The 20,783-nt window shown below is 49.5% G+C and overlaps 1 protein-coding gene across 44 annotated transcripts in view; it reads left to right on the top strand.

Moving 5' to 3' along the window:
- The window catches only part of MAP4K4 (mitogen-activated protein kinase kinase kinase kinase 4), a 172,178-nt gene that overhangs the window by 139,060 nt on the left and 12,335 nt on the right, over nucleotides 1-20,783 (top strand). For 4 of the 44 annotated variants that reach the window (XM_060169495.1, XM_060169498.1, XM_060169508.1 and 1 more), the window contains 12 exons: nucleotides 741-902; nucleotides 3,191-3,277; nucleotides 3,752-3,946; nucleotides 7,196-7,429; nucleotides 8,368-8,474; nucleotides 9,836-9,987; nucleotides 10,897-10,994; nucleotides 13,011-13,186; nucleotides 13,572-13,692; nucleotides 14,710-14,901; nucleotides 16,945-17,062; nucleotides 17,376-17,546. In XM_060169495.1, coding sequence (XP_060025478.1) covers nucleotides 741-902; nucleotides 3,191-3,277; nucleotides 3,752-3,946; nucleotides 7,196-7,429; nucleotides 8,368-8,474; nucleotides 9,836-9,987; nucleotides 10,897-10,994; nucleotides 13,011-13,186; nucleotides 13,572-13,692; nucleotides 14,710-14,901; nucleotides 16,945-17,062; nucleotides 17,376-17,546 — 1,813 coding nt within the window. Of the gene's footprint in view, nucleotides 1-740; nucleotides 903-3,190; nucleotides 3,278-3,751; nucleotides 3,947-4,772; nucleotides 4,935-7,195; nucleotides 7,430-8,367; nucleotides 8,475-9,835; nucleotides 9,988-10,896; nucleotides 10,995-13,010; nucleotides 13,187-13,571; nucleotides 13,693-14,709; nucleotides 14,902-16,944; nucleotides 17,063-17,375; nucleotides 17,547-20,783 lie in introns of all 44 variants that reach the window. The other 40 variants (XM_060169503.1, XM_060169505.1, XM_060169502.1 and 37 more) reach the window with 28 other exon arrangements.

The following is a 20,783-nucleotide window of genomic DNA, read 5'->3' as shown; positions in this document are numbered from 1 at the left end:
GTCTGGTGACTCAACGGCACCTTCCGCACTTGCTGATGGGAGGCAGGATGCTGTCTGATTAACGGTGGGGGGCACAGCGGCCCTCGACCTGGGGGCTTACCGCCCAGGTGACTCTGGACAAGTCACGTCTCTCTTCTTGAATCTGTTTCCTCCTCTGTGGAGTAGGAGTGAAGTGCTTCCTAGGTTTGTCATGAGAATCGTAGTAGGTAAAGGACATGGAAGGAAGACCGTTGGATACTTAGCACCGTGCGAGGCACAGCGTGAGCTTGTGCTCACGGCAGTCTATACATTCATGGTAATAATAATGGCATCTCTTATTCTCGTTGGTGTCACTTCTTCTCTCCCTGATGTGTGCTGCCTTTTTCCTCTTTTAAGTATTTCTCTCCTTTCTCTGCGCTATTTCTGTTCTCCTGTATTCATTTCTCTTCTCTTTCTTCTGACTGAAGGGCCCGGGGTAACCCTGTTAGTGATACTGAAGGATACAGCATTCCCTGTCCCCTCACTGCTGTGCTTCAGCGAAGAACGAGGAATAACTGATAGCACGTGAAACCCGGCTCTGACGGGTACTTCCAAGGAGGCTGGTGTGTGTGAGCGGAGGGGCAGTGTGCAAGTAGGTGGCCGGTGCAAGTGGGCTCCACGAGCTCTCCCTCTTGGCCTCTCCCCGTAACTGGTCAGCAGACCATCCTGCGTGCCGTGCCGTGGCTGCAGAGTCCGCTGACTGGGTCGCTTTACTTCCGTAGCAACAAAGGAGAGAGCGGGAGGCCAGGAGGCAGCAGGAGCGCGAGCAGCGGAGGCGGGAACAGGAGGAGAAGAGGCGGCTGGAGGAGCTGGAGAGACGGCGGCAGGAGGAAGAGGAGCGCAGGCGGGCGGAGGAGGACAAGAGGAGAGTCGACCGGGAGCAGGTGGGTCCGCAGGGGGCGCTCCGGCCGGGACCGCGGGGGCTGGCACCATGCGGGGCTGGGGGAGCCGGGGCAAAAAGCATGCACGCGTGTGCACACGTGTTCAGGACTTTAGTCTGAAAATGCAGAAGCACGGTTGGAAGCATATTCACTTCAACAAACTGAATCTCTTGTCTTTACCGACAGATACAGAAATCGGTACACTTTAGAAAGCTCTTGAAACCAGCAGGGTGGTCTCCACTAGTATGAGGCCTGAAAGATTTCCGAATGTGTCTAATGAAATTTAAAACCAGTTGTAAGACACTTCCTACAAGAAGTGTTGGAAGTGTCCAGCGACTCACCGAATATTTTAAGATATATTCGCATATAATTCAGTACGTACATACGTGACGTTAGAACAGCTGATAACATTAGCCCAAAGCGATCAGATTTTAGCGATATTTGCAGCATGTTATTAACATCACATAAAGTTGCCTTTAGGAGTCTGATTCCTGAACCACCTGTGCAAGCAGAAATTGTGCTTTTTGTTGTCTGCGTTGTCCGCGTGAATCCCATCATAGCCTCTCTGCCCGTCATGTCTTTGAATTGATCACTCTTTGTTATGAGCTTTGAAGAAGGAAAAAATATATGAAGGGGGACCAATTTAAATGATAGCTGAAGTTCATACTTAATGCTTGTAAACAGTGGTATTAGCTTCCAGATTTGATCATCCAGCTGCTCTCCTTTGCCTTGGGTTTTCCCAGTGTTGGGTCTACATACTATTTTTCTGTGGAAATTTAAGTGATTCCCTCAATCTCTGACTTTACTGACGTTGTTGGCCTGTTAACTGTGGTGCGTTGAGTTTAGTTTTCATGTTCTGATTTATACTTGGGGACTACAAAGAGGAGAAAACATAAACTTGAACAGTTAAGTCACGGAGGGATAATTCTCTGACCTTGATTGGGAGAAGAGGGTGTGACTGTAATCCTAACCTTCAGTGTTCTAATGGAGTCATTGGCTTTTGTGTATAGCAAGTATTCTTCACCTCTTCTTCTATAAAAATAGCATCAAAAGTCAGTTTTATTCCAAAATACTCCCGTGTCAGCCGTGCTGTAGGAACCTGTCGTTTCTGCATGAATGTGCATGTTTGTGGACACGTGTCATTGTCTGGTTGTTCCTGTGATGTGAAGGCAGAAAACCAGGGATGTAGTGACCTGAGCTCGCAGCTGTGGTTCAGCTCTGTCTGGCTCGGGAAGAGGGGAGCTGGGAGTCGGAGTCCTCTCAGTCGTCGGGGTTGGGGCGGGGCTTCCAGGCCTGGGACTGGAGCCTGGGTTGGAACTAGGGGGCCTTTGCCAGCGGCCCTGTGGATACACTTTACCCCAGATTGGCGTTTTTGGGCTAAATTTGCTTTGTAAGAAAAAAAGTTCCTGAGGAAATCTGTCATGATTTCTGCCCAGCATTCTCTCCGCCAGGACGAGTGGTTAACTAAAACTCCTGTTCGGCCCAGATGTAGGACTGCTTTTATCTTAAGGTGTGCGCCTCAGTCGGCAGTAGACACTGTAAATAAATAATCTGAACTTCAAAATAAAATTTCTCCTCCCAGACCCCTCAATCTGCTCCTCTTCCAGAGTAGTGAGCTTCTCCCCTGTTGACAAAGAAGGAGATAGATGTCTTTTATTTGTGAAATGTTCCTACTTTTCGAAGTGATTTCACGCCTATTTCATACTTGAGCCCCCCCCAAAATCCTGAGAGCTGGGAGAGAATATTCTCGATACGGGCTTGCTAGAGACTAATCTGCTGTCGTAGATCAAGGTCTCCAGCCCATCAGATATGCATGCTCCTTCAAGGCTGGGTTTTTCCTCTTTATGTAACGTCCTTTGGATGTGTTTTTGTTGTTACAGAGCTTTATCGTTCTCTTCCCGTTGAAAACATGTCACCTCATGCCTGTCTCCCCTTTCTCTCTCTCTCTCTGTCTCTCCCTCTCTCGCTCCCTTTATCTCTCTCATAGACTCTCTCTCTCACACACACACACACACACACACACACACACACACACACACACACACACACACACACACACACACACACACACACCCCATCGCTGAGTGCATGTCATCATTTATTAGACTCTTTAGATCTTAGAGACTAATTCGAAGTTCTTGGGGAAATCCTCGGCAGTAGGCTTGTCTGAGCCGTTGATCGCTCAGTGGATTACCCCAGATGATTGGGCGGATGGTTCTGGGCGCCCCAGCAGGTGGTTCTGGTGCTTTCCTTGGGGCTCCGTTGATTGGCGGCTGATTTCTGTGTGACAGGAGTATATCAGGCGGCAGCTGGAAGAGGAGCAGCGGCACCTGGAACTCCTTCAGCAGCAGCTGCTCCAGGAGCAGGCCATGCTACTGGTAACGCCCCGCGCTGGCCCCGTCCCGTAGCTAGGGCTCCCCGCGCTGGGCAGGGCCGGGCCCACGTCGGGGCGGCTTCTGGTTACCTCTTTATTTCCCGTTGCTGAGTTAACTGTTCTCGTTTGGTAGATAGTCGAGGTTTTGCACAGCACCTGGCATTCGGTGAACAGGCTAGAATGCCAAGAGCTGGCGGTTCAAGGCGCGTGCCGTAGGACCCGTACCTAGAGTACTCCAAGTGTCCTTTGAAACCGCCGAGACCAGCGTTTCCTTGGGTTCTCTCTTACTCTGTCCAGTGACAGTATGCTTAGCGACAAGCTGTCAGGTTTTCCCACAGGTAACCTGCCATTTCACAGCCCGGCCGTTGTGCTCTGTCACCAAACAAGCGTCGGTGAACGCCGGGCTGGGGAGAAGTGAGCCGGGGCGAGGCGGGTGCCGGGTGCCGGGCCCCGGACTGAGTGTCCCTCTCCCCCCAAGGAGTGCCGCTGGCGGGAGCTGGAGGAGCAGCGGCAGACGGAGCGGCTCCAGAGGCAGCTGCAGCAGGAGCAAGCCTATCTCCTGTCTCTGCAGCATGAGCCCCGGAGGCCGCCCCCGCCGCCGGACAGGAGCAAGGCCGGCCTGCACGGCGCCGAGCCCAAGGCCCAGCACGAGCCCGCCGACCGGGCCCGCGAGGTACGGCCCCCGCCGTTCCGGGCGCGCTCCCAGGGCACAGGGCGGGGCCTCTTCTCTGCTTAGTGTCTGTCTAGAGGGGAGCGGAGCGCCTCAGAGCTTTGCAGATCTCGGGGGACCTGGACGCTGACCAAGAGACGGAAAGAGAGGAGGCTGTGTGGCAGCATTTTTCTTTGTGCTGTAAATGATGGGCAGGGTGGCCTGTCGTCTGTTTTTCCAAAACTGCCGCGAGGATGGAGCCTGCCTGGGCCCGATTCACTGGCTTTTCGGTGATCAGGGTTTGCTACTGAACTGGGGCGTCTGGGCTCCCAGAGCTTCCCAGGGAGGATGCGATGAAGCAGGACCGCTCCTCGGACCCTGGCAGGGTGGGCCGGGCGGGCTGCAGAGTGCGGGATGCTGGCCCGGGCAGGGGTGTCCTCCCGCCATGCTGGCCCTCACACGGCACATTCTAGGAGCAAGTGTCCTGCTTGTTCTGCAGTGCCTTTATTTTTCGTGGAATGAAACGTGTGTTAGATTCCTGGTGACGTTCTTTTAATCCGTGGGTTTAGTTGGTTGCGATAGATTAATTCTTTTCCTAGTGTATCTTCACATGCAATCCGAGACTTCTTGCCGGGGGAGATTTTAAAGGCTGCCTCTCTAAATTTCTGTCTTCGTGAATATTCCGCATTCTGCATCAGATCCTAGTCTAGTGTTATATGCCTCCTCTCTTTTCTTGTAGTTGAGGAAAACAGAAGACTTCTTTTTAGACTCCTTCCACTTTCAGGCTTTCTTCGGTATCTCTGCTTTTTTCTACTAACCCTGAGTTATGTCTTCTAATTCTCTGACGCAGGTGGAAGATAGATTTAGGAAAACTAACCACAGCTCCCCTGAAGCCCAGTCTAAGCAGACAGGCAGAGTATTGGAGCCACCAGTGCCTTCCAGATCAGAATCTTTTTCCAATGGCAACTCCGAGTCTGTGCACCCTGCCCTGCAGAGACCAGCCGAGCCACAGGTAGAACGGCCAGTTGGCTGTGGGTCAAGGAGACGCACACAGAGGCTCACTGAGCCACCAGCCTGCTTGAACCGCTCAGTTTGGTTTGTTACCGCATTTAGAGAGAGAGGAGTTTAGCAGAGGGAGTTTAGACTAAAGAGACGTAGCCTCAGTTGATAGGGAAAAACAGGAATTTCTTTTTAAAGATTGAGGTTGTACTTATTAAGAATATCTGGATTCGGTGATTTCTTCTTTCTGTCTGACTTTTTGCCTTCCCTGACTCAGATGTTCGTAAACAAGTGCCTCCTTACTCAAATACAGAGACTTTTCAGTTTAGTGTTTAGAAAGTTAGTGTCGTAAGTACACAGAGGGAGACTTTTTCTTAACCTGGGGTCCTTGGCTCCCAGCCAGTTCTACGAGTGGGCGGCCCTGAAATTCCATGTAAAATTTTTTTGATTTGTCCAAATGTACATATATTTTTGGGAAGAGGGCCTTTTATCAGATTCTCAAAAGGTTCAACATCCAAAAAAGGTTACGGCCCGGTGGGTTGGGTGTGGGTTTTCCCGAAGTAGGTCAGGATAGAGGCCACTGGGTCGGCCTCAGCATTCAGCCTCACAGGTCGGGGACCTCTGTGCTGTCTGGCGGAGAAAGCAGACAGCAGAGATGACGCATGTCGGAGATCCCAGAGATCCTTAAGACGCTGGTTCCCAATCTTGCTGAAAATCATTGACTTTCAGGCATTTTGCTCCCTGCAGCCGTGTCATCCGGACGGAGTACTGGGCTCAAGTCCTTGAGCCCGAGTTTACCTGTCACTGATGTTTGCATGTGTTGGGGGACGGTAGTGGTAGCGTTGGTGTTCACACAAACCCGGATGAGGACTTGAATGCACTTTACAATAAAGATCCTTGGTATGGAGCAGTTTTACAGTAAAAAGGAGACCCAGGATTAAGCTCAGCAGGGGGGCGGGCGTTGGGAGGTTGGTGTTTACGTGAGACCAGCAGCGGCTCCATTCACAGCAGAGCTGACGCACAAGCCACCGGGCAACTCCACAGAGTGAGGAATGGAAAGAAGAAGGATGCAGAAGAAAGCAGGACAGGATGAAGGGGGAAAGGGAGGGGAATGGGGACAAGGAAAACAGGTTTCATGAACGTTATACTTACCGTAAATAGAAAATCTTTATGTGGCCACTAACAGTTTAGAAAATAGGAGTTCATGAATTGTATAGACTGCTTTTTATACTGCTGACTAATTAACGTAGGGCCAGGAAAAAGAGTCCCTTTTCTATCTAAAGTTGCTTTTGGCCAAAAGCTGTACTTACGAAAACATTCTTTCGGAACCAATTCTGGATCTTTAACGCTTGGCAAGGTTGAGCCAATCCTGATTTGGTATTTCCTGTTTTTATTAAATGTGATGTAATAGATATATAGCTAGAATTATGTAAATTTCCACATTGAACAGTTATTTTAAAACAAAAAGTTTAATTTCAAGAAAATGCAGATTGTTTCAGAGATTGCTTTTCCAACTTGGAAGTGACCAGATGAACTCAGTTGCCAAGGACCTGTCTTATTTCTTCAGTTGTCAAATAGAAGGAATACCCCCCTCAGCAGTCCTTTCAGGGAATCCTAGCGCTGAATAGGATACAAAGAAATCAAAGTTCTTTTTTTTTTTTCTAACTAATACAAAGATATGTGGAGTTCTGTGGGGTTGGAGTGTTTTAAGACTTGGGACAAGAAAGAAGGAAAATCGGTGGTGTATTTGGAAAGCTGGCTGTTTTTAAGTTACACTCTTACAATCTGTCCAAACATGCGGGGTTGGTCTTTGCACAGTAAACATGTGGCTCTGTTGTTACTTGGTCAGACGTCTTGCCCTGCCAGGTAACGGGAGGGTGGGTAGAGAGGTTTGCACGTGTGGCGATGTCCGTCCTGCGGTCTTCTCCCTCTCTGCCTGTCCACGCTGCTTTGACGCAGAAATGCATGCCGCACATTGCCCCTCCGACAGGAGCGCTGTGAGGCTTTTTTTTTTTTTTAATCTTCACGTTTACTGCTCTCTAACATTTGTCTGGATATTAAGAGTTTTCCTTATAAATGTACATTTGTTCTTTTCTACATATTGTGCTCCCCAGACCACCTCTCCACTTAGAGCATAACTGTCGTACTGCTTGGCTGACCTAGTCCTGACTGCCTCCTGTGCGTTGCCCCGGCTCCCGCTTTGGATTTGGTATTGACCAGAAAAGCGTTTTCTGCAGAACGCATTGAATGTTTTGTGTTTTGTTTTCTTGTAAGGTACAGTGGTCCCACCTGGCATCTCTCAAGAACAGTGTTTCCCCTGTCTCGCGATCCCATTCCTTCAGTGACCCTTCTCCTCCCAAATTTGCACACCACCATCTTCGCTCTCAGGACCCATGTCCACCTTCCCGCAGTGAGGTGCTAAGTCAGAGTTCTGACTCTAAGTCGGAGGTACCCGACCCCGCCCAAAAGGCTTGGTCTAGATCAGACAGTGACGAGGTCCCTCCAAGGGTAAGGAGCAGGAAGACAGACGTGCGCTTCTTTTTCCTTTTCGTTATTCTTAAAACATTATTTATTTCAATTAAGGGTGTGGTGACCACCAGAATTAAGGGGCAATGGCAGAGGAACTTTTGACGGTGGGGAGAAAATTCCATAGTGAGGCAGTTAGGTTCAGCCATCGGCCAGTTACCTTTTCATTGCTGTCGCTGACTCTGTACTTAAGCACAAGGGACCCAAATAACTTAAGAGTACATCTATAAAGGGTATGCTTCTAGAACAGACCGAACCAAAATTTGTTTTAGCAGCTGTCGTGTTAAGTTCATACAAAAGCTATCAATTACTTTGCACCATTAATTAGTATCAAAATTTTCAGAAAAGGTATTATAAGGGAAAAAATTAACATAAATGTTCCAAAAAATGATTTTTTTTTTAATTGAGGGATTTTTGGTTTTGTTTGGGTGTTTTTTTTAATTCCATGTTTTTAAAATTTTTGGTTTGGTAATTACTTAACGCTGAAATTAAACAAAAAGACACATTTTATTTTTCCTCCACTTGGAATTTGCTTCCTCTGAGTATTTTCTTGCTTCCTACATTCTTCGTTTCTCGCTGATCCATTTGTAGGCCATTGTTTGGTTTCTTTGAGCTTGTTTTCCTGATTCTCACATTATCTCAGTAAGATGCTTTGTACGTGCCCTGCCACCAAGCTTCAGTGCCAACATCATTTAAATGTGGTTAGGAGCATAGAAAGGTTGTCCCAGTGCCTTCGACGGCTTGGACTACTCTTCTGTTGTATCACTGGAGGGCGGAGAAGGATCAGGGGTTGGGGGTAGGTCGGTGATAGCAAGGCTAAGGTAACTAGGACTGCCTTAGAGACATGTGTGGTAGGCAGTAGTCTTTTCTTCTCCTCCTCATGTTTTCAGTAATTTAATTGCTGTATTTTGTACCCAAAGGTTCCTGTGAGAACGACGTCCCGGTCCCCCGTCCTGTCCCGTCGGGATTCCCCACTGCAGGGCAGTGGGCAGCAAAACAGCCAAGCAGGTCAGAGAAACTCCACCAGGTAAGAGAAGAGCGAAGCTTAGGGGCAGACTTACTACACAGTGTCCTGCAGTCTTCTACCGTCTGCTTGCATAAAAATGCTCATAAACGAAGTTCTGGGGCAAAGAGGTGATCCGTGTGTAAAGAAAATGCCGTGAAGTCCATTCACATGAACGACATCAAATTGATCTGCGGTGAAAAGAGAGATTAAATCCGACTGTGTATTGCAGCAGTTTTAAGGTGAAAACTGCCTGTCTCAGTGAGAGTAACAGGAAGGAGCAGCAGGGAAGGGGGGATTCTAAGGGAATTGTAACCCGAGAGGGCTTGCTGTCCAAAGGATGTCTGGGGGCTCTGGGAGTGTATGGAAATCGCACACAGGCTGCGGAAGAAAGGGAGTGGTTGACTCGGAGTTGGCAAGAAACTCGAGAATTAACCACAAAGTAGTTTTCAGGTTCTGGAGCCGTTCTGTTTTATATGGGAGCTGTTAGCCACGTGAGGCTACTTAAATTTGCATTGAAGTTAATTAAAATTACATAAAATTAAAACTTAATTTCCTTAGCTGAGCTAGCCACATTCCAGGGGCTCCTTACCTCACGTAGCCGGTGGCGACCGTATTCCCAGCGGTAGCAATATTGTCATCGCCTCCGTTCCGTCGACCAGCAAGCACCGTTTTAGAGGAAGGAAAGGTCGTCTTGAGTGTTTTGTACTCTGGTCATCGCTGAACCTCTGTACTTGGTGTCTCGCTATGTAACATGAGGGAGTGGAGTGGGTGACAGCCCAGAAGCTGCAGAGAGAGAGCTTTCTGAGCCTGCAGTGGTCAGGGTGGGCTGCGGGGTTCTCCTGTGCCCGAGTCCGTGTGTTAATTCTTACCTAGAAAACTCATGCTGTGGTGTGTCGACGGCAGGGATACACCGTGGCCCATGTGGGGTCACATTTCCAGCCCAGAGCACGAAAGAACGAGCGTACTGCCTAAGTGTCAGTTCTTGAGAGCCGTGAGGGGTGGTGGTCGGTACTGGGACTTTGTGTGTAGTTTGATTTTGTGTGTAATTATGTAAGTGGAATTTTTCATAGTAAGAAACTGAGTTTGTAGCTGAGACAGAACTAGTGACACTTCTAGACCAAACAGTAGCGTTTCCTCTCACACCCAGAGAAGATTTGTCTGCTAATGGTAGAATGTCTTTTAGCATTTTGGGTTTGTTAAGATACCTGAGATAAAACCAATGAATAATGCCACTGTAACTTTTGGTGAATTTCACGTTAAATGCTGTTGGTAGGCTGATTTTCTCATTATCCCTGCGTTCGAATGACATGGTGCGCATGTTTATAATTTGACCCTGCGTCTTGGGATAATGCATTAGCTATTCTCGTCATCTTCTCCAACAGCAGCATTGAGCCCAGGCTGCTATGGGAGAGAGTGGAGAAGCTGGTGCCCAGGCCTGGCAGTGGCAGCTCCTCGGGGTCCAGCAACTCAGGATCCCAGCCCGGCTCCCACCCTGGGTCTCAGAGCGGCTCCGGGGAGCGCTTCAGAGTGAGATGTAGGTTGCCTACCTTTCCTTTTCCCTGTGCCTGTTCACGGTATCGGGCTCCAATCAGTACAGTTGACCCTTGAACACCCAGGGGTTAGGGATACCCCCCACCAGTTGAAAATCCTCATCTGCAGTCGACCCTCTGTACCCCCGGTTCCTCTGCATCCGTGGTTACACGCCCGTGGATCCTGTAGTACGGAATTATTTACTGTTGAAAACAATCCACACGTGAGTGGACCTTCGAACTTCGAGCCCGTGTGCTCAAGGGTTGACTGTATTTTGGAAATCCTTTTCAATCATGGAAAAGACCTGTGATTTTTCACAGCTGCATATTATGAATACAAAACAGTGTTTCAGTGTAGGTTTGCTGGTGACACTAATAATAGTCGTCATAATTTTAACAGTAAAGAGTGAGGTTTTGAGAGCTTACGCATGCTGAGTACTGTGCATGCATTGTCTCATTTAATCCTTACAGTAACCCCAGGAGATGGGTATATATTGTCTCCATTTTACAGATTCAAGTAACTGCAGATTAGTGAGTTTACGTAACTCGTCCAAGGTGATTAGCAAAATATCCAAGCTGAGATTTGAACCCACTCTTCTGAGTCTAAACTCCATCGGTATTGTCATCAGTATTGGTTATCTTAACCTACTCATAAGAATAGATTAGTGGAAATTCCCTCTACTGTGTTATTGATGTAACGTCACAAGGAGTTGTGAACACGTGTTAGTGCAGTGTGACCGTCGAGGGTTCTCGGGAAGGAGTCACAAACCCCGGGGTTCAGACCAGCGCGTGGAGACCTTGCTGTGAGCAAGGCTAATGAGGGGAGAGGACGGGGGCCAGGGGGGCTGGGTGGCTTCGTGGCCCACACTCAGATGTTTACGTGACTCGGCCTTTCTTGTCTCTGAACTTCACAGCGTCATCCAAATCTGAGGGCTCGCCATCTCAGCGCCTTGAAAATGCAGCAAAAAAGCCTGAAGATAAGAAGGAAGTTTTTAGACCTCTCAAGCCCGCTGTAAGAATTGCACAAAATCCATTTTACTCATTTCAAACTCCAGTGAGATCTTTCTATTAAAGCCTTCTCCTTGCGCGGCCTGCAGGCCTCCCTGTGGGGTCTCGCAGGCTTGAGGGGTTATAAGGAAAGCTGTAAACCTTGGCCCACTTGTGCCGCTGCCCCCCCCGCTTAGTCATTTAAAAAATACAAAAGAAAGAAAAGCCTTCTATCTCTTTGCTTGGCATCAACCTTTACATGCTCTTGATGAGTGGGCATCTAGAATACTGGCTTTTGGAAGAGATGTTTTTCCCCCACCTTCTTAAACTCTCCATGGTTTAAATGCTGCCCTTTGGTATGTGGGGCGGCGGCGTGGCTGTTCCTCTCCTCCTTAGTCCTCGACGCAGTAGCTGCCCGTCACTGGGCGCACTGGGGGTTTGAGCCTGCTGGGGCGGTTTTGTCTCCCGCTTGCATTGATTTCTGTGCCCCCTCCCCCCTTCTTTCCTCCCTGCTTCCTGTGCTGTGGGTTCCTCCTCACCGATGGCTTCTCTGGCTCGATGGGACCCCGCTGACCGAAGGGCGAAGTGGTAAGCGCCGTCTGAACAGCTCAGCGTCGGGGCAGCATTCTAACCTTAGCCTGCATTCGACCTGCATGCCTCTTCCTTCCTCAGCTTGCTCTCTTCTAGAATTAGAAACCCTGAATGTTTGCTGCATGTTTTTTAACACCCCAGATTTGCTGCATGCGTTCATTCTTACTATTAAATACGGCCCTTTAAAGTCACTTTAACAAAAAGCCGCAGCTGTCCTCGGGAAGTCGCGAGCAGGACTCAAGGCCAGTCCTTGCTCGCTTGTCTCAGAGGCTCAGGCTCCAGGGAAAGAAGCGTGTTCTTGACTGGTGAGAAGCAGCGACGCCAGAAGGAAAAGGAAGAGTGGCCACATAGCCTGCCTTCCAAAACCCACTACTTTTTAAGTGAAAATTTTAAGTGGAAAGATACGTACATTGAACTTCTGTATGAAAATGTAGAATAGAGATCATAGTCAAGCTCAGAAGTTATATTTGGATAGTCGATCGGGTCTCACAGTGTCTGCATGTAGAAGAGGAAAGGGAACTGAAGCCCTCGTGAACAGCAGCGCTGACCCTGGGCCGCTTCCCCCTCCAGCGTGCACGCTCGAGGCAGCGGCGGGGTAGCCTGCCCAGCTGCCTTCCCACGGCCAGACACACAGCAGCGCTTTCTCGCAGCACACGTCAGGAACTTGGTTCACGCACGTGGCAAGTTGTTGGCCCTCGGTTAAGCCAGATGTGAGCCGTACCCTGTGCTCACTTCACTCTCATTTTTCTGCGAGTTGGAAATTTTTAAAAATAAAAGTTGGAGTTAAAAACCTCACCAAATAAGTACTTGAAATCACCCCTGTTTAACTAAAATCTTGCTTTCTGCAAAATCTCCTCAAAAGAAGACTTTGTCACAGGGGCGGGCGTCTTTATAACACACTACCAAGGTCTGCCTGCACACAGCTGTTGATCCAGAGTTCTATAGCCAGAGAAGAATGCTCTCGGCTCTTGTTTTTTTTACGGCTGTGAGGACTTTTTTTTTTTTTTTTTTTTTTGCGGTACGCGGGCCTCTCACCGCTGTGGCCTCTCCCGTTGCGGAGCACAGGCTCCGGACGCGCAGGCTCAGCGGCCATGGCTCACGGGCCCAGCCGCTCCGCGGCATGTGGGATCTTCCCGGACCGGGGCACGAACCCGCGTCCCCTGCATCGGCAGGCGGACTCTCTACCACTGCGCCACCAGGGAAGCCCCACCACCTTGGACTTTTAAAAAAATCTTTTCTACCTTTTGTTTTATCTTTCTGACTTTTCTTGCTCTCGTCTTTTCTATCGAAAGCTTTGCGAGCTCCCCTCCATGATACCGATGAACAGCCTGCAAGGCAGTTTGGCAAAGCTGGCGCGGCCGTTAGATGGATAGTGAGAACGAAGTGCTTGGCCCTGCGCTGTTTCCCCGTCGCTCTCCCGCCTGACCCTCTCTTCTGTCTCCTGCACTAGGACCTGACGGCCCTGGCCAGAGAGCTCCGAGCGGCGGAAGACGTGCGGCCGCCGCACAAGGTGACAGACTACTCGTCGTCCAGCGAGGAGTCCGGGACGACGGATGAGGAGGACGACGACGTGGAGCAGGAAGGCCCCGAGGAGCCCACCTCGGGGCCGGAGGACGCCCGAGCCGCGTCAGTCCCGCCCTGCTTCAGGGGGGATGCGTGTCCCCACCGGGCCTTCTGTCCACTTGGGACCAGTTGTTGAAAACCTGTCCTCTGATCCTGTGAACAGTTAACGTTTCCCCGTCGTGCAGTCAGCAGCAGACGGCCTTTCTGTTTTCCCCCTTCTCTTCGTTGGTGTGTGTGCATGTCAGGGCCTCTCCCAGTACTCCGTGTGTTTCATTTCTTCCTCTTAATTTGAGGCTGTGAAAAAAGGGAAACGGCAGTTCATTTCCCTAGAGGAAACTTTATGCCTGTAGCCCGATCTCATCTTAGGACTCCGAGAAGGTGGAAAATCTCAACGGTATATCCTCGGCTCGTGGTCATGGCCCTTCACGTCTGGATTTTGTCTCAATAGGTCATCTCTGAACTTGAGCAACGGTGAGACGGAGTCTGTGAAAACGATGATCGTCCACGACGACGTGGAGAGTGAACCAGCCATGACCCCGTCCAAGGAGGGCACCCTGATTGTCCGCCAGGTACCCGCGTCCTCTCTCCTTGTTGGAGGCTAGCTTCTCCTGTAGTCATTAACCCACTTGCTCATTCACTCACTCATGCTGTTTCTACATCATCGTCTGTTCTCACCTAACAAGAGACCCGGAGGGTAGCGTCGTGTGCTGCATGCCCCGAGGCGGCCAGCGGGGACCCCCCCCCTGCCCCGCTCGCCTGCATGTCACGCGGCAGCCCTCATTCCAGCAGCCCGCGGGCCCCACGGTCTGCATCTGAGCACAGAGAAGCCGCAGGGGGCACGCCACGGCCTGCAGCGGGTCTGCAGCCGGGCGGCGGGGGTCTGCGCGGAGCTCTCGGCTCCGAGGCCGGGGGTCTGCGGCGGGAGCCGGCTAGGCAGGCAGGAAGGAGCTGCCCAGGGGCCGGGAGCCGGAGCAGGGGGGGCGCCTCTCTTCTGTGCTCCGGGCGTTAGGCTCCTCCCTCGTTGAATATTAATGGTGTGCCACCCAGGTGTGCTCCGTTTGGATTACCAAGTTTTACAAGGGTCTGTTCATTTCTTAGCTCAGATGGAAGAAAGGGATGTGCTTCTCATTTAAGTGGAGCAGGGCACCTGTGCAGCACTTTGGACTTTTCCCTGAGTGTGTTTCATGCTCTGGCATTGCATTCGTATGGAAAGCGGGAAGGGCCTGGTCCGGACAAGACCAGGATTCAGAGAGGTGACGGGTACTTTCTAGAGCTTTAGACAGATTTAAAAAGGAAAGAGAAAAGCCAGTGGTTTTGGTAACAGCAGCTCCTGTGGCAGGTAAACCAGATGAAACACCCGCTGTTTGGGTTCTGCGGTCACCAGATGCGGTGCCGTGAGTTCTGTTGGCTCAGCCTAGGCATTTGGCGAGGAAGCGTGAGCAGCTCAGGCTGATTGCCTCCAGTCGTCCCTTGATGACGTAACAGAGCTGAGAGTCACACAGCACCGCCAGCAGTCAGGTGTCGGTAGGGTCTTCGGCAATGCTAGCGGCGCGCGAGCGAGACCAGTGTGCCTGTTTTCTCTGCAGAGCGCAGTTGACCAAAAGCGCGCCAGCCATCATGAGAGCAATGGCTTTGCCGGTCGCGTTCACCTCTTGCCAGATCTCTTACAGCAAAGCCATTCCTCCTCCACTTCCTCCACCTCCTCCTCCCCATCCTCCAGCCAGCCGACACCCACCATGTCCCCACAGACACCCCAGGACAAGCTCACTCCTAACGAGGTATGTCTCGCACCACAGCTGGCTGCTCTCCCAGGGTTAGGCCAGCACTGCCTAGGAGCTAGTTTGCAGAGCCCTTCCCACACCCTCCCCTCCCCTCCCCGCCCGCCGCCTTCTGTCACCTCCCCTTCTCTCCCCCACCCCCCGCCCCCACCCCCCAGTAACAAGTTTCAGACCTGCATACAAACCCCTTAACCCTGGAGCGATCTCCCCCCAAACTTGCCAGTTCACTGTTTACCTTTCTCTAGATAAGTGTAGTTGCATGGCTTTCCTCATTCAGTTTATTTTTCAAAAAAAAGTCTAAAACGATTGCTGTGTTCTCAGATGCATTATGTATTTGGCATGAAATTCTGGTAGTCATTTGTGGAATCTGCCTTTTTCATTCTTTTTATCCAGTACATCAAATACAGAAACATTTGATTAAGCAGACTTGGCCTTACCAGGATAAATGTGTTGCTCTGTACAGGGACCTCCTTCCAAAAGGGCTGGATCTTTTTTGTTTGTTTGTTTCGGGGGGTGGGGGGAGAGGGTGGGTGTTGTTGGTTGGTTACTCTTATTTATTTTTGCCAACCTTGTTGAAGGATTTCTCTCCTTGAAATTTACCATCACTCAGAGTTTAAGAGGCCAACCTAGAAAATTAGGATGTTAAACAAGAAGGGCAAAGAACTGAGCGTGCTTTTAATTTCAAATTTTGAATGGGAAATCCTGTGTGCTTGTTCGAAGGCGTGGCTGTGTGCTCTCAGTCTGGGTGCCGGTTGGGTGGTTCTTGCTGTTTGGAACAGGGTTATGCCCCAAGCGCAGGGACAGTCCACCGTGGGCACCCTGTCCTTAGTTAAGCAAGTGATCGTTTTCGTGGGAGGTTTGGTTTCAATGCCTTTGTCTAGCAGTTGGAGGAGGTTGCAAGTGGCACGTAGCTTCAGCCAATCGTGTCAATGTAAGCACTGAACTGCCGGCCTGCCCACCTGGTCCTATTTTGGTTCCCTCCCCTTGAGGAGCCAGGGGCAAGTTGACTGCCAAGGCAGGCTCGGCATCCCATTGGCCGCCGTCGGCTGGATGGGCCCCAGATCGTGGGCCTGGGCAGGAAGCCTGCCAGCAGGCAGCTGTGTCAGGTGGGAGGGGAGAGCTGAGGAGGGGGTGGGCTGCAGGACCTGTGACTTCAGCTGCCCAGGGGGGTGCAACGGTACAGGACAAAAGCACATGGTCAGACATGGGTTTTTTCCTCCGTTTATATATCCCACCTATACTTACATCCCTTCTTATATTTACACTTGGCTCCATTTTGCTCTAATGTGTAGTATTTACAATAACCCTTAACTCACTAAACTGGCAAGTTTATTTTTCTGTTTGTTTTGTTTTTAATGGTCATTACATTTCCACTTAACAATTCGTTTCACTTCCTTTGTGCCGTTTTTTATTTTTCTTCTGTCTTAAGTTACATTATTAACCAAAACACTCCTATTCCTAAAAGAGCAAAAGGATATGCCTTACTCTGTATTTGCACCTTTCACTAATGAGCCCCTATTTGATGTGGATTTTACGATGATGCACCTAACATGATGGTGGCCAAAGCTTCTGTAGCTTTCTGGCAAGAGGCAAGAGGCTCACTTTAAAAGAAACGGTATAAAATTAAGATTTGCCAGTATTCCAACATAGATTCATTGGACTTTTTGGGGGGCAGGAGAGTAAATTCAAAAATTGATGAATTGAGATCAAGACATTTCAAACTTCCTTTAGGAGTTTTCATGATAATTATTTATTAAAAACCGGAGGAGCGTGAAGTATAGATTTTGCTGGTAGCTTGCATGTTCTGTCTTAGAGGAGCGATATTTCTGAAAAGAGGGGTAGCTCTCTTTGGCTCCCGGTTAAACAGCCTGTACTGGGGGGTGTGGGGTACACATGCAGAAGCACCTCCGGAGCATTTTGGGGGAGGAAGCGGGGGGATAGGGCTTTTGTATTGGGAAGCAGTGCATTGTAGCGGTGGATTGAAGTGTTCTGTGTTTGTTCCTTTACTGTCATTGTATTAATACGACTGAATTTACATTGCAGACTCAGTCCGCTAGTAGCACACTCCAGAAACACAAATCTTCCTCCTCCTTTACACCTTTTATAGACCCCAGATTACTACAGATTTCTCCATCTAGTGGGACAACAGTGACTTCTGTGGGTAAGTAAAGCAGCAACAAGAAAGCAGCTGGCGATGGGCTCGGGCACTTTGCTCCGCTCTTTCTGGTGGCTTGGGCACGCATGCTGGTGGCTGGCAGGCGCAGACCTCGGACCAGATGCCCAGCCCGCTTGCGCTGCCTTATTTGCAATGAGCTGCAGAGTCAGTTTCCTTTTTCCATGTACATTCCTTACAGATTGCTCTTCCTAGGCAAAGAGTTGTTTGTGACATGAATATCTGCTTGAGGCGTAGCGGGGAAGGGAGCAGGCCCTGTGCCCGTGGAGACACAAAGTAATTCCAGTGTCCTGTGTTTCAGTGGGATTTTCCTGTGATGGAATGAGATCGGAGGCCATAAGGCAAGATCCTACCCGGAAGGGCTCAGTGGTCAATGTGAATCCCACCAACACTAGGCCACAGAGCGACACCCCAGAGATTCGCAAATATAAGAAGAGGTTTAACTCCGAGATTCTGTGCGCTGCCTTGTGGGGTAGGTATCTCACTGTGACTCTGACCCTTTCACTTTTAGTCTCAAGGGTGGACCGGTCATTTATAGGTAGTGCAGGTGTTTTTGGAGGCGTCGTTGGCAGGTGAGATGGAAGAGTCCTGACGTCCGTCCCCGTACCCTGTCCCTGCAGGAATCCTGCAGGGACACACACAGGCCTGCCCTTGTTTCAGCCGTCGGGTGTTGCAAAGACTGACTCATCTCCGTTTCTTCATATAAAGAAGAAAAGGGAAAAATGAGAAAGACATTTGATTTGGCCCATATTTACAGGGAGAATGAAGAAATTTGTCGAATTTGCTTTTCTTTAAATGTTTCAGTTTATCATTTTTCCCTTGCTCTTTGTGACTTGGGCCTCACATCTGAGTGGAGCTCTTAGAAGCAGTCTGCCTGGGCCGAGAGTCTGCGGGAGGGGGCCGTGAGCCGCCTCACCGCGCAGGCTTGTGTGGACACCGTGAGAGGGGTTCTCCGAGTTTGCGGCGCGCACGGCTCTGCCGCCTCCTGGCTGTCACCCCCGTCCGCCGCCTCCCCCAGCCCCGCAGGTGTCCCTGCTCTTGCGTTGACCGTGCCTTCCAGTGCCACACCTGTTAACACTCCCGGAATCCTGCCATGGGCTGTTTGAAACAGGGAGGAGCCCTGCCACTGTATTCAGAAAAGTTTCCTGCTCCTTGGACGTTGCCGTGTAAACGTTTGCAGGAGGACACAGCACATCCTCTCACGGGCTCTCCTGGCGTGTCCATGACGGCTCTGCCTTTCCCCTGTGACCCCATCAGCTCTTCTCACTCCCAGCCCCTCGCCTGGCCCAGGGCGATGGAAGCAGCCACAAGGGCCTCAGGGTTCCCCTGCTGAACGTCGAGATGGTCCTCCCTCCTGGTGTTCCGGAAGTGCCCGTAACTTGATAGACTGTCCTCCTCTTCCACCCTCTGGGCCTTGGTCTGTCCTGGCTTCCCTTGCCCCTTCTGTGAGCCCCTACCCCCGCTCCCCCGAGAGCTTTGGAAGAGCCATCTCTGCCCATTGCAGGCACGGTTTTCTTCATGTTAAAGGCCTTTTTGGGGGTGTTTATATCATCAAAATGATGACATTATGTTCAGCGTAGAAGTAATGTTAAATGTGTTAGTTCTTTCCAAATTGGCGAAGTAATTTGTGCCTAGGATGTTTGCCCTTGGTAGCTGTGTCACACCTAATTTATAGTCCTCTAATGTCCTGCGAAGTGCTGGGCCCCGTTCTGTGTGCCATTATCTGATTTTTTCTTTAAACTAAAATCCTTCTTTTTCCTAATTAACTTCTTCACTACCTCTGAGAAAAATAGGTGACTCTCTCAAGCCTGTGTCTTTTAAAATGCAGTAGAACTCTCTGTTTCATCATGTTAAGAGAGAGGGTGGTGACTTCTATATCCGAGTGTGTTTGAGTTGCCCCGTGTCTGGGTCACATCACTGGTGGATTTCCTTAAACTGCTTGGGATAGCTGTCATGAGTTACCTTTTAAGTGAAGTTAAAATTAAGTCTCTCAAAGACATAGACCCAGAAAAGTTAAAGCATGTGCTATGAGAGCTGTAGCCTGACAAGAGGAGGAGGTCCAGACGAGGCTGCAGTGCTCTTGAAATGGTGAAATTGACGCATTTGTGTTTTGCTGACCCACGTTAGGTTAGTTTTTTGTGTACCTTCCTAGAAAACGCTTGCAGGGAGCATCCTTCATCTTACTGAACTGACTTTTGTTTTGTAAATTACTGCGTATTTATTTAATTTTTTAGTAAGGCAATTTCTCCTTATTTACAGCCAGAATTATTTTAACACATCTTTTGGATGTGATAGTAGTTTCCATTCTTATGATCATGAAGAATTGTGTGCACTTACTTTGCTGCTTTGACTACAGTGTAATTCATCGTAGAATTGAAAGGAGATTTAAAATCACATGTTATAGAGCTCTTAGCCATTTCTTCCATCACCCTGCACCAGATTCCTGCAGATACAATTGCAATTCCTAGCCCTGCTTACCTTTGAAGAATTAGCATTATAAAGTTTAATGATAACTAACAATTGTAAGGTTAAAAAAAGTACATTTATAAAAACAGTCGGTGCAGCAGGCCACAGTTCTTTTTCATAGGCCCATAATTTCCAAGGTTGCTATTTTCCAGTGACTGTCTGTATTCTTTTGACTGCTAGCGCTCAGTATTTTACAAAATGACACAGTTCTTGGAGAATTGGAAAATATGGTAAGTGCTAAAATAGCTACAATTTTTGTGTATATGAAGACTTTTTTCAGCTCGTTTGAATCTTTCTTGCTGTAAACTTGATGGAGGTTTGAATGGTGTTTGTTTTTGGAAACCACAAATAATAGATTTCACAATGCTCGTCGTATTTGGTGTAGTTATTACACATTTGGGTAGTTGACGTAGATTGTTTTTAGCTTCTCAATACGGAAGGTCGACCAGGAAAATGCTGAAATATCATATGAACTGGGACCTTCAGAGTGAACTCCTTGACTGTCGGCTAAAGTTGGACAGCCTCTTAGCTTGCAGTGTACAGCGCTCCAGCGTCTTGGTAACCTCATCCACGCATGCCTGGCTCTCTGTTAGTTGCTAAAGTAGCGGTGGTGTGAGTACATGTGTAAATGCCAGGTTCCCCGCTGTCCCCCAGGACCCAAAAGGTGTTTCTGGTTTCCCCACAAGGTGTTCTTGGGTAGATGCTGTCCTCCTGGTGCTAGGGTTCCCCCACTCAATACCAAATAGGCATGGAGCTGAGGGGGGGGCGGGGAGGGTGTTTTCCTGTTGCCTTCACAATTGTTCTTTTCAAGTTTTCTGGAAAAGTGTGTGTGTGTGTCTGAATAAATATGGATGACGTGGTTCAAGAAGTAATGCTGTTCTCCCCTGTCCTTCCATCTGCCTGAAAATACCGACGGAGCGATTACTTTGTTAAAGCACACATACTGCGTTCCTTCACTCTGCGAGTTTATTATCCAGTCAGGGACCAGTGCAAACAGAGAAGTGCCCAGTCTCCTAGGAGTGCAAGGTGCTCTGTGCTACCAGTTACCAAGTTAGTTCAGGCAACCGAGGTTACAGACCAAGGAAATCAGTGTAATTGGGAAAGTAAGTGAGTGACAAAGTCGGCTTGAGGGGCAGAGAGTTCTGAATGCTGGATGGGTGCTTCTGCACCCTCTCGGAGAGAGAGGGAGCCGTTTCTGAGGGCACAGTATGGCCCGAGGAGTGTTGCAGGAAGGTTAGGGCTG

This window comes from Lagenorhynchus albirostris, chromosome 13, assembly GCF_949774975.1.
Source record: "Lagenorhynchus albirostris chromosome 13, mLagAlb1.1, whole genome shotgun sequence".
NCBI classification, from domain to species: Eukaryota; Metazoa; Chordata; class Mammalia; order Artiodactyla; family Delphinidae; genus Lagenorhynchus; species Lagenorhynchus albirostris.
Note: the sequence above shows the minus strand (reverse complement) of the source record. Positions and strands in the feature narration are given on the sequence as shown.